This window comes from Adiantum capillus-veneris, chromosome 16 (assembly GCF_014529385.1).
Source record: "Adiantum capillus-veneris isolate H3 chromosome 16, ASM1452938v2, whole genome shotgun sequence".
NCBI lineage: Eukaryota > Viridiplantae > Streptophyta > Polypodiopsida > Polypodiales > Pteridaceae > Adiantum > Adiantum capillus-veneris.
In genome coordinates this window covers 144,464,107-144,476,726 of record NC_140946.1, presented here as the reverse complement: position 1 = coordinate 144,476,726, position 12,620 = coordinate 144,464,107, and the positions used below count along the sequence as shown (strand labels likewise).

The window sequence follows — 12,620 nt, the reverse complement described above, 5'->3', positions numbered from 1 at the left end:
ACGTAAATTTATTCAAACTTTAACCTCCTTGTCGCACATGCTTTAGTCCTTGTGTTCGTTACCAAGCAAGAGTAAGTGCAACGACTTCATACAATACATAATCAAGCTTTACAATGTTTTCATGCAGGTACTAGATCGATCGCCCTCTCAATTAGCGTCATCAACAGTGTCGTCAATTGCGAAGTAATGGTGGGCATCATTAAACTGGAAAAAATAATACATGAATAAATGTCCTTTTAGGTTCTTTAGTTCTTTTGTTTTCTTTTTTGAAAAAAAATCTTGGAAAAAATTGAATAGAAAAGATATCTAGAATCTACATCCTAACACAACGATTTTCCATAACAGTGGATGGAGTCAAGAGTTACTTTGTCTGGCTGTTAAAAAACGTGTAAAGAACTTCCATTTACCAACACAGACTAAATCAGGTGCTCTTCAAACCATGCAAGATGGTTGCCCATCACACAGATTTTTAACCCAAGTTACCTATATTGCATGAAGTAGATCTTGGCTTGGCTTGAGGACTTATAATCCAATAAGCGCTTGATTCTTTACAATCCAAGCCTCTTACGCTGTTGTGCACTTGATTTTCTCTGCTAGAATGATGCTGCTTGATTCTGATAGTTCTTACACCGTGCCTTTCAAAGACGTGAAGCTTTTTTACCTATGTGTTTTTTGTTGTGGGTAAGTCAAAAAAAGAAAAGACAATTCATTCAAAGCCTTCAGCCTTAGCTTACGTTATTTCATAGAGTTTAAAATGATTCTATCCAAATGAGGTGCCTATTAATGGCTAGCTTCACTTCAATCAGGCGGCTCAGGCATTAAAGTCTTGAGGTTTGTTTTTCCTTCCCTTGTTGCAAGACTTATTCTCTGCTCTACCAAAGGGCAAACACAAAGCCAATCGGCATGTGTCAAAACGATTCATAGCTATTCAGTTTAATCCAAACGATATCTCTGTACTGCTTGAGCGTGCAACATCCCTATTGGGTGGGTGGGCAACATCCCTATTCTTTCCATTGCAGGGCTATGTTTTTTTCTCATGGGATCCGCGATAGGTAGGCGGGTATTATGAGCCTTCTGCGTCCGCAGGTTAGATATGTGGTCTGCAAGGCTTCTTGAAGGGCTTGAGCCCTCCTTGTCTGGGCACATGTGCCAGCGATCATTGCATATACAAAGAAGGCATGGTGTTGCTTTTCTTTTTGAAAAGCTAGGCTTGGTATCTCTCCCGCACCTCACGTTTGTGGTATTTACACCCAATTGTGCTTCAAAGACACAATCGAAGCCTAAGGATCGGTTAGGCTTAGTGTGCTCTTTTTACGACATGCTTTGGTTTTCTCTTTTTGTTTCCTGAGGTGCGTCATTTAGGATGTTGCTTGTGGTTTCCTAGCATTGGAATAATTTGTGTCTCTTTTGTTATGGACATCTACAATGCCTTGACCAACATGTAACAGGTAGTTCATTTAGTGACTCCACGTCGCCCTCACTAAACCGGCTAGAATTTGAATGGTAGCTTGGATTGTCTGATTGAATTCAAATTCATTTTTTTTGTTGTATCCTATTATTGTACTTTCTATCTTGGCTTGATCTTAGTTGTTCTCGAGGCCTTTCATATAGAAGCAAACTCTCCAAATTTATGACCAAGCTTTTTGTTTATAACCCTCAAACAAATAAAAGATTGCCTGTTATGAATTTTTGCATAGCAACCCTTAAATAACGGCAAAATGGAAAATCTACATAACCAAATTCTCCCCCTAATCTTTTTTGTCTTTTCTAAACAGGCAAGCATTAACAAAAGGGCCTTTCCGTATGAATCATGCCATAAACTAATTTCTATGTTTCCTCACTATTGTTCAAAGTCCACATTTAGTGGGCCTTCCTCAAGGTGATACTGAAGGTCTACCTCCTTTCATGGGCCCTTCGCCTCCTTCATAGGGATAATCAACCAAATACATAGCAACACCTCAAACTATGGGGCGTCTACCTAACCACCGGATTTGCCCTACTTTACCAAGCCTATTTATGCCATGGTTGAGATCAGACACCATACCGGTAGTAGCTCAACAATAGAATTCTATAGGTTTGTGAAGACCTAAGGGTGACCATGCAATACATTATGTATTCTCTTTTTCAATTATTTTAGCTTTGACTCTTGCAGCTCAAGTTGACCCTATGCCTTAACCTGGCTTCCATTCGATATTATGTATCCATGCACCCCTATCTATATGGACTAATGGTATATAATTTCCCACCATTGAAAAATATGAATTGAGTATGTATTTTCTATCGCTATAAGGGTCAGCGTAGTCTCCTCCAAGGTGTAGCCAGGAACCACTTTAACGGATCCCCCATAAAAGCTTCTCTTCTAACCACTTTCAACCTTCATTTGTTATGTTAAATGAGGTTGAAGGTTTAGACTAATCATAATTCATCACCATCCTGCATGTTTCCAATTAATAACTAGCTAATACATAAGTGTTAGCATAAAGCGCACCATTACTATTAGGGCTCAATTTCTGAACTATGCATGATCTTTAGGCCTCACATGGCTCTTCTTAAGAACTTAAATCCTCCCACTTTGCTTGCAATCCCTGCTTGATTGGAGGGTCTGAATGTTTGGTCAAGGCCTTGGGTTGGACGCTATAATTTTTGTTTTGTTTGCATGCATCTCTGGCTATTCGTGGCCAAGGTCCTAAGTCCTTAAGGTAGCCTATTCTTTTTTAAGAATCCCGTTGCACTTAGTACGGGCATATGGCTTAGCAGGCCTTTCGTTTTCGGAGCTCCATGGGCATTGCCCCATTCCTCAATTAGATGTTTGGATGTGAGCTATACTTCGCGAGAAGCTCCACAAGTGTATGGCCTTGCCGATTAACCCCTCTTCTCGTACGGATGGGAACGCTGCTCAGTGACAACCTCTCAACTGTCATCGCTTTGACTTCTCTTGCTACTATAATAACAAGCCTTTGGTATGTGTGGTTAGCACTGATCGTGTTTAGGCTATGAAGCTTACACTCATTTATATTGGTTCATCCTGTTACGGCCCGAGCCTTTTGCTTTTGCAACTTTAAAGGTGGCCATTCTTTTATCAAGGTAGTCGTGCATTTCAACTACTGGCAGGACTAGGTACCCGCATAGTTACTTTTGCCTACGTGGGTCGCTTTGCAAAAGACATTGCTTAGGACCAACACAACGGGTCACACGGAAGGTGTACAATCGATATTACACGCCCTATCTTTCGGACTTTCATCTACCTTTAGCCGTCCTTTAAAGCTACGCTTAAGTTTAATATATTTCTTTTTGTTTTATCGAAAACTCTCCTGCGCTTTACGTTTGATTCTCTGTGCCCAAAAAAAGCTATGCGTTCTCCATCTTCACGGCACCCTCGCTTTAGTTTTAGAAAGTGCTTTGCCCTTTTCAAAGGGTGGCACCCTTTTAATCCATCATACTGAAGCAATCCGGAAGGAACAATTTAGGTCATATTCAATCCTTTCCAAAATGCCCAAGGACAAAGCGCTTCATTTCCAATCAATTCTTCACTACAATCACTTCGATCCACCTCCCCAATTAAAAAAACCCGTGATAGGCCCTTATGGATTCCTCCCAACGAACCTCTTGTTACTACTAGTCAACCTCTTTAGTGCTTTTTTTTTTTTCTTCCCATGGATTCTTTGGTTTCTTTCCCTTGCTCAAAGCGTCTTTGACGTCAGAGAAAAATGGTACCGTGTCATGGGTATGCCACAATGTCAACGTTATCAATCATATATACGATGATTGATTGTGCTTATGCATCCTTACCATTGCCCATAGCTAGGTTTCTCATTCAATTCCTTAATACTTGTTATGCAATCTATGCAAGTCACATCCATGAAAATTCCTATCCTTTTACATCTCACTTAACTCTTTGCATCCTTGCCTTGTGTACTTATAAAGAGAGAGTCAATTCTTTGTTACGCATCTTTTGCATAACCTTCCAAGGCATTTTGCATAGAAAAAGAGAATGCACACACAACAGACACTTAACATATAAGGTTCTTAGTTTTTGGTTTCATGTTTCATGGAGGGTGCCCCGACCCTCTTGTGTGTGCAAAGGCTTGTGCCCACGGCCGCTCCTCGACCATTTCGCAGGCCCTTGCTTGGACCCTTATCATCACATCATGAGTAAGATTATTCTTTTCATGTTAGTTCACCCTTTTCAGTATTATGGATGTACATAGTCACCTCTTACTTACGTTTTTAGGGACTCTTCATCCTACCTCCTACCATTTGGGATATTGTCTCAAAAGGATTGAATCGATTTCATGAGCTCGTCCAATGCCTACCAAAATAATCATGTCGTCATTAACTACATCACCATAAGCCTCCCTCCCCACTTATCCATGTAAAGTACCAAATGAGATGTCCTCATGTGCATGCGTTTAGAATGAGGAGAGGAAGCAAGACATCATCAACTAGATTGTGTAAATACCCTAGTCTTCTTCATAGAGTAATGAATGAGATGTATGAATCATATGGCTCTCATGCTCTCAAGCCATAAGAAAACATGTGCAAGATCTGAGTATCATTGTCTTTGTAATAGCATGGGAAACTTTCAGGAATAAATTGGATGTGTCAATCCAAAATAACATGTTCCAATTCATGGGGGATTCACTCATACTAGGGAGGGACGCCGCATTCATGCACCTGCCAGGAAAAAAAACCATATATATGGTCCTTTATGTAAGAGGCCAACCCTCTACCTATGGAGATTGAAGCGCTAAGACAACCCCCTATAAATGGTATTTGTAGTAGGAGCATGACTCCCCTACCTTATATATACAAATAGTTTAATACATTTTCAATAACTCCAAGAAAAATTTCGCCTCCTCACTAGAAGCTCGTGATATTGGAGTAAGGCACAGCGTACAAATTATTATGTGAATTTGCCTTATTTGGGATTCTGTATGGAAATACTTAAAAGGATATCTAAACACAAACTTTTCCCAAAAAGGAGAGAGAGAGAGAGAGGACCCCTCAATTTTTAAGTAGTACCCTAAAGTATCCTGTCTCCCCCCCCCCCCCCCCCCCCCCCCCCCAACGTATGGTATGTGTGTGAAAATTTTGGGGGGATACACCCTATTTTATATGTTGAACACTTCCAAAAAAAACTCCTATTATATGCTTATGTGGTATCATACAGAACAGACTAGTGAATGCTTCGAGTCGCAATTTGAGTATCATTATATCTAGTTTTTTTTCTCTAATCATGCTTCTTTATAATCACTGCTCCCCCAAATTCTCTGCTTGCACCAAAATTAGAATCTCTACTTGCCCAAGTATTACATTGTTGAGGACAATAGACTCCCAAGTATGTCCCTGCATCTCAAGTAGGTAATCTCCCTTGATTTAGACATCTCAATTTTACCTCACAATGTGTGTTGGACTCTTCAACCTCTAGTGAGCCATCCAAATGCCGTCTCAAATTGCCATTTCCATGGTCCCAATGTTGATTGATGTCAAAGATTATCACAATGTGTCTGACTGGTGAACCTCCATTGAGCAATAAAGACATTTTCAAATTGCCGTTTTCAAGGTCCCACCAGCTAGGAGCATTAAGATTGAGTAACGTTAAGATTGTTACATTGTAAGATTGAGTAATGTTAAGATTATTACACTGTCATCCTTGCCCCAAATGTCAACAATGTGTTCTTTCTTAAGTGGGTGTTTAATCCTCAGCAAAACAAATTCTCCCTGGAGTAACCAAAGTTCCCTCTTTACTACCATCCTTGCTCACTGCGTGCACCCAGATCAAAAACTTCAAAATATCCCCACAATCACATTGAGTACGTATGCGTCCTTTCCTTCACAAGTCAGATATACATGCAAATTTCAAGCCCACCTCCTATTATTACTTATTACCTTCAATGGTTTCCAATTTCTTGTATTCCTTTCCTCTTCACAACTCATTCAACCATTTCCTTAGGTTCTCATCTGTTTCACTTGGCTACCTCAGTGAGCATCTACTTCATTTTTCCGAGTGAGCTCAAATCATTTATTTCTACATGTAACCCTAGAGATATGACCATTACCCATTGCTCCATTTATCCTTATGTAATGTACACAACCCGATTCCTCGCAACTACGTGCTTCAAAAAAGCCAGGGCCCTTCACCTCTACCAAAGAATCTCGATTTAAAATTGCATAACAATTAAGGCTGAACTTGGTGAGACATAGCTATGTGGGCACATAATCACACATAACTCATTCAATCATTCACGACAGTTAGTCTAGTCATCTACACGACCGAGAAATGCTACCGATTACATCATACAAACAAAATTAGCCAGCAATGCAGTGGCTGCAGCAATGAGGGGTTTTCATGAGAGTCCGCAGCTCATTCTTGACTAAGTGATTTTTCAAAAAGCTCCATTTACTTTTTCTTTTTTTTTTCTTTTTTTTGGGCGGTGGGGGGGGGGGGGGGGGGGGAGAGGGGGAGAGATTTTTACATCGATTAGAGGCCAAAGTAGGCCTATGAGACAAATCAAATATACATGTGTGTTCCCCCATCCTTTAGGAAAGGACAAAAGTACATAGTAACAAAAATGTGTTCCTGTGGTAGGGGGGAAGGGGGGAAGCTAGGATACAAGATACATAATATATTGTTGGGGGGGTGGTTTGATTTGAGGTTGGGGGGGGATCATCCAAACAGCCATACACTGCCCCCCCCAAAAAAAAAGAAACATGGAAGTGATCGATTCCAATGACAGCTTTAAGATATCACCAAAATCGCATTAGATTGTATTAATCAATTTTTTGAAGGAATGACCCCCCAGAAAAATAGACATGGAATTATTCCATTCCGATGACACAGCTATGTTACTGACGCAAACCTGCGGTGCCGCCACTGGGCAAAGCCCTCTTTGTGTGACTACACCTGTGTATCAGTTGCAAGTCAATGAACAAGCACTAGATGACTTTTTCCATCTGGCTGCTCAAGGAAAACCTTGCACTTAGAGCACTTCTTTTTTGGCACCCCACAAAGACTAGCCAAACATTATTAAAACAATAATGCTTATGATGAATGAACATTTCCCCTTCTACAAACGCATTCAAAGAGGTATTGCAGGAAGGCAGAAACATTTTCCGCTTGAGCTGCAGGGACGATTCTTAAAGCCTCCGCAACTCTCGCAAAGCCTACATGATGGTGATGCAACTCAACTTCTCTGTCCATTGAAGGAACTTTGGGAGCCTGCAGAATCTTTTTTGGAAGATGAAGTGCCCAATGCATTGCCCAGATTGCAAGAGGCCTCATATATGCCAGTGACCGAAACTGGCCGCTGGCGGTCCATGCCTCTGGGGTTTGGAACCAGTACCTGGAAGAGAACATGGCTAGTCAGCTGACAAACGACAAAGAGAACATTGCTCTTAACATACAAACAACAATTATATGAAAACATGAGAAAGCTGAGAAGGTTGCTGAAATTGCATGAGTTCCTATTGGAAGCAACCAAGCTTCTAAGAAGAAATAAGAAAACCCAAGTCCTAAGACCAGAACTTCAAAAGGTGACGTTTGCCGAGACCTCTCCCTCTTTCTGTCCTCAAGTTTGGGCGCCAATGCACTCCTTGCATTATATGGAATCTGAAACACTTACATCCAGACTTAACAGGTTCTAAGACAACATTAATGAGAAATTGCAATCATTACATTTTCAAGAGTAGGTCAAGACAAATCCAGACCCACGGCAATCTAAACAGAAACACAGTTCATACAGTACGATAAAACTTGAAAACACAACAAGCATAAGCATCTTGCAAGCGAAGTCACACATACCCGAAACCATCATTAGACCATCCGGCTCTAAATACTCCCTCTGCAGTTTTGAAAGCTTCTTCCACCAAGCCTTCATGTATCATGGCTGCCGCAACTGCATATGTTGTTCCTGTCCATATCTCCCGTGACTGCATGCATGATTCATCAATGGTACCATCCGGGTTCATTCCATTGACTGCACCCATCTTTCCCCCATTCATCATCATCACATTATATACAAAAACTGTCTGCAAAGCCCTTCGTGCCTTAAAATCCTCAAAAACCCCAGGCAGGCCAGAAGCACGAGCATACCATTGGCCAGCCAACTGATCTGCTTGTATCGAGGTGCTACAGCCAACAGTTCCTTCATCATAATTGAAATAGGAACCATTCCATAGCTTTCCCTCGTATACTTTCTTTGCTCGTAAAAACTTCGAGCGAAAATGCTTCGCAGATTTGTCATCGTCAACTTCCGCAGCTAAAGCTGCTGCTGCTTGAAGAGCTGCAAGCCAAAGGCCCCCACAATAAGCACTTACACCAGTCACAGACCATGTATCATATGTCTGGTCAGGAAATCCATCATTCTCAATCATGCAATCTCTGTCTTTATCAAACTGGTCCATGTACGCCATTGCTGTATAAACGGCTGGCCAAAGGGCTCGTGCAAAGGACTTTCTTCCTGTTGCAACAAAGTCCCTATGCACTTGAAGTACAAATTTTGGGTTGAGATCCTTCCACCTGCTAGTATCATGAAGATTATAAGCATTTAGCTCATTCCAAGGGTCATGAAGACCCAAGTCATGTGGCACAGCTCCGAGTACTTTCCTTGCACCTATCTGTCCTTCAGCAAGAAACTGCACTTTCTCGTTGTTGTAAGACAGAGTAGCAGCAGCAAAGTCACGCTGAATACTCAGCTCGAGTTCAGGGAATAAGGAAAGAAGAGCAAAAGAAGCATAGAAATGTACATCGTATGTGGACCACATAAGGTACTCAACTCCTTCAAGGTAGAGAAATTGTCCAACATTTTCTTCGTCGTCCCTTAGCAGAGAAGTACCATACGACAGCTGAAATGAAGAACTACTACAGGCTTTTTTAGAGTCCGTGACAGACATTGCAGTCAAAATTGAAGAAGAGACCTCTGACAATGAATCTCTTGACTGATGAGTAGAGCCTGGTGTACTTTTTCCAGACACACAGTTTGATAATTTCTCCGCATCTTGATTTAAAACCACAACGCCATCCTTTATTGCTTGCTTCGCACACTGTTTTGTCTCTAAGGAATCCTCCGTCTCAGAGGGAATGTCATCAGAGTAGTACGAAGTTGCAGAACTTCGATCATCTCCAGCATCCTTATCTGCCTCATCAACAGGACCTAAGCCATCTGTACAACAAAACACCCAACAAAAAAAAAGTCAAACAATTTATAGAACAGAGCTATTGAAAATTGAAAATTATTTACTTGCCAGTCCATAATGTGCCACCAGCAACTAGGTAATATAGCTCGTTAAACAAGGTCACTCTGTACCTGAAAAACACACATACCATAGCCCAAAAAAACAATAGAAGTTGAAAACCCCTTAGAAGTTAGAACAAAACTTTACCTGTATTACTTATTCAGGAGATATGAAGTTTAATGCATTTTACCACTCTGGAAGTTTCTCGTCGTTTAATATTGGCATTTGCCAACTCTCAATTGCTCGCTCCCATTGTTCATGTTCTGGAAAACAACCAAGCAACCATATTGTAGAGCACAATAAATGGATGTCTTCCACATGCTTATCATCAAATCTGGGATCAAGTTCCAAACATTACCAAAATAGCTAAACTGAAGAGGAAATTTCTACCCACACCACAATAGCTTTATGAATCATGACTGCATGTGAATATTGTTCAGTAAAGGCTGATCTGTTCCTGACAGACTCCACGAGGACAACGTAAAAATGTGCTTGTCTGACAGCGGAAGGCTTACAAGCTGCTTACATTTCCTCAAACTACTGCAGCTAACCAAATAAAGTAGCACCCCCTTGCTAGTTGGAATGTGCAGCGGAAGTGATTTAAGGTGATAACTAAGGATGAGTGCTCAGTACGCACACGAGGTTCCTTTTATTTCATGAGAGATTGTGCAACAGTCTCACACACACACACACACACAGAGAGAGAGAGAGAGAGAGAGAGAGAGAGAGAGAGAGAGATTTTTAACGTCTATAAAAAGGCCGAAGTCGGCCTATGAGACAAATCAAAGTACATGAGGTGGGTGTCCTTTGTGTATCCATAAAGGATAAAAGGTACAAAAGTAAAAGTAAGCTATCCTGTGTAATGACTGGGGGAGGAGGTAAGTGATACAAGGGTGGGGGGGAGCTCCAAAAATGGGGGAATATGCAAACCTATATGCTGGGGTAAGTACAAACATGAGATGCTATCCTATCTCTAGCTCCATCCAGTCCCATGGTCAGGATGTAATACATAATGCATTGGCGGATAGGGTGTGAACAATCCACGTAAGATGGCGGCTGGATCTGCGAAAGCTCGAATGTGTTGCTCCTCCAAAGATCTATAGTAGTGCTCCTCGATCTCCTGAATCTCTCTCTGGTGTAGGCGAGGTGCCCTACGTCCATGGGTACGTGGGCGTCTGCGAGCTCGAACCTCCTCAGACTGCTGTAGAGTCACTCCTCTATGGATGGTCGGAGTTGATGGTGCTGCTGTGGGCCTCTGAAAAAAGTCCGTGAGTTGTGTCTGGCGCTCATCTCTCCCATCTAATGCCGCCTGGAGGAGGGAGTCCCGATGCTGCTGTGCCTCTATGAGGAAGCGGCCGAACTGCCGCTGGTCTCTGGACTCAAAAATCTGATGTAAGGTGGGCTGATTTGCAAACAAGGTCGGATATCTGCCTCTAATCTCCTCATATGCTCTACATCTGCATACATAATGCTCCTCGCTCTCAACCTCTGTTGTGCAAAGTCTGCATATCCTCTCTGCTCTGGGAACATGTGCAGCTCTCCCTGCCTCAATCTCTAGCTGGTGTGATGATACTCTGAGCTGTCCAATGGCGACCCGTGCTCTATGTGGCATGTAGACATCCATTATCTCGGTCTCTAGATGAACCCATCTGCTAGAATGGTCAGGAAGTGGTCTCTGTAGTAATGTCTCTTCGTAGGAAGAGACTCTCTAGGTGTGATCCATGTCTCCCTGATGTATAGTTGCCAGAGATCCTGTCGGAGAACTCGATTCCTCTCGATGTGTGAGAGGCATACGTGAGGGGAGTCAAGATCATACTGAAAAGGAGGCAGATCCATGATGTCCAAGCCATGGGATGTAAACCACTCTATGACCTGTGGGTACCATGCCCTCGTGTCTCCCTCCTGATGCAGCTGTATCGATGCCTCAAAAGCTCTGCGGGTGAGTCTGTCTGGTGGGAGCTCTCGCATGCGCTGGATGAAACAAACTGTCTGAAAGAGGGCCTCTACTAGCATCGGAGGTGTAGCTAGCTTTACTCTAATGATGTCATGTGGTACTCAGAGTTTGCCTAGGAGCAAACGGGAGATCATGATGATTTGTGGGCGCTCTATCTATGACCATAGAGATGTTGATAGCCCTGGTGCCCATACTGCGGCTGCATACATCATGGCAGGTGTGACTAGAGTGTCAAAAAGCCACCCCTTGGTGCGAGGCTCCTGGAAGTGGGCCTGATGGCATCTGCACTCTAAGGTGGCCAGCGTTGCATATCCTCGTGTAAGCCGGTCTTGGGCCATGGAAAATCTGTCAGTCGTGCCAGTGAAAGTCACCATATGAATCAACCACATCGACCTGCACGCCTGCTGCTATGAGTACTGCTCTGCTCAGAACTGTCCTGGAGGTGTGGAAGATCATGACCTTGGTCTTGCCAAGGTTCACTGTGTGCCCTCGATGTGTGCAGAAATCATCCAAGGCTCGTAGGTGGCTCTGTAGTTCCTCTTGTGTCTCAGAAACTAGAATAATATCATCAGCATAGAGCATAATATGGACTGGTATACCTGCTAAGTCTGATCCCGCTCCACCTGCTCGTAGAATGTAATCTGATATCTCGTCAATGTAGAGACCAAATAGAGTAGGGGAGAGGGGGCATCCTTGCTTCACCCCAATGGTGCTAGCAATGGAATCCGATAGTCCACCTGAGCATCGCACTCTACCAAAGACCTGTGCATACAAAGAATGAATGGCCCATATCATCTCAGATGGTATCTGTAGCTCCTGAAGGCGCTGAAAGAGTCTCTCTCTAGGGATAGTGTCAAAAGCCTTGCGGAAATCCACAAAGCAGCAGTTGAGTCTCCTCTTCAGTGCTTTTGCTCCATCGATCAGGCAGCGAAGCACGAAGATGTGATCGATAGTCGAGAAAGTGCATCGCTTGCCTGTCCTGGTGCGCGTATCCTTGATGCCTCTGCATGTGTGCTAAGCTCTGCCTCAAGAACTGCCCTGTACAATTTGGCCAATGTGTGACCAATCATGATAGTCCTGTAGTTCCCTGGGTCAAGGGTGTCGCCAGATTTATGGATACCCCTCCAGGGGGGTGGTGGGGTGTGGCTCTCTGAGAATCCTCCATGTTGTGGCGCAGTCTGTACTCATGAGAAGGTGGTATAACTCAAGCTCCTCCGCCTCCTCGAAGGCCCGCCGTTTACGGCGTGTGATGGCCTTCATCTGTCGCCTGACCTCGCTCTCGGTGATCTCCTCTAAGGATCGTTAAGCCCGTAGCTGTCTGTATAGACCTCTGCACTCCCCGTCGTACCATCGGTTCTGGGGTATCGTCCCAGAGGGTGGGGGTCAGCCAGTATGGGTAATGTGTGGAAAGCAGCTGAGGGCTGAGGTGTGT

The 12,620-nt window shown here is 43.1% G+C and overlaps 2 protein-coding genes and 1 pseudogene across 2 annotated transcripts in view; all 3 read right to left on the bottom strand.

Annotated features, from left to right (window-relative positions):
• Positions 1-1,820: 1,820 nt before the first annotated feature.
• LOC147440000 (uncharacterized) lies at positions 1,821-5,542 on the bottom strand (annotated as a pseudogene).
• An 893-nt stretch (positions 5,543-6,435) lies between these two features.
• The window catches only part of LOC147439998 (uncharacterized), a 106,788-nt gene continuing 100,603 nt past the window's right edge, over positions 6,436-12,620 (bottom strand). The window contains exons 15-18 of the mRNA XM_086485696.1: positions 9,425-9,497; positions 9,244-9,305; positions 7,802-9,161; positions 6,436-7,343 (exon numbers count right to left, since the gene is read on the bottom strand). Of these exons, the coding sequence (XP_086341822.1) occupies positions 7,043-7,343; positions 7,802-9,161; positions 9,244-9,305; positions 9,425-9,497 (1,796 nt within the window). The 3' untranslated portion in view covers positions 6,436-7,042. The remainder of the gene's footprint in view (positions 7,344-7,801; positions 9,162-9,243; positions 9,306-9,424; positions 9,498-12,620) is intronic.
• Positions 10,208-11,252, bottom strand: LOC147439999 (uncharacterized). Its single transcript, XM_086484507.1, is given in 2 exon segments — positions 10,208-10,860; positions 10,863-11,252. Coding segments are annotated over 2 exon segments (1,038 nt in total). The 5' UTR covers positions 11,248-11,252.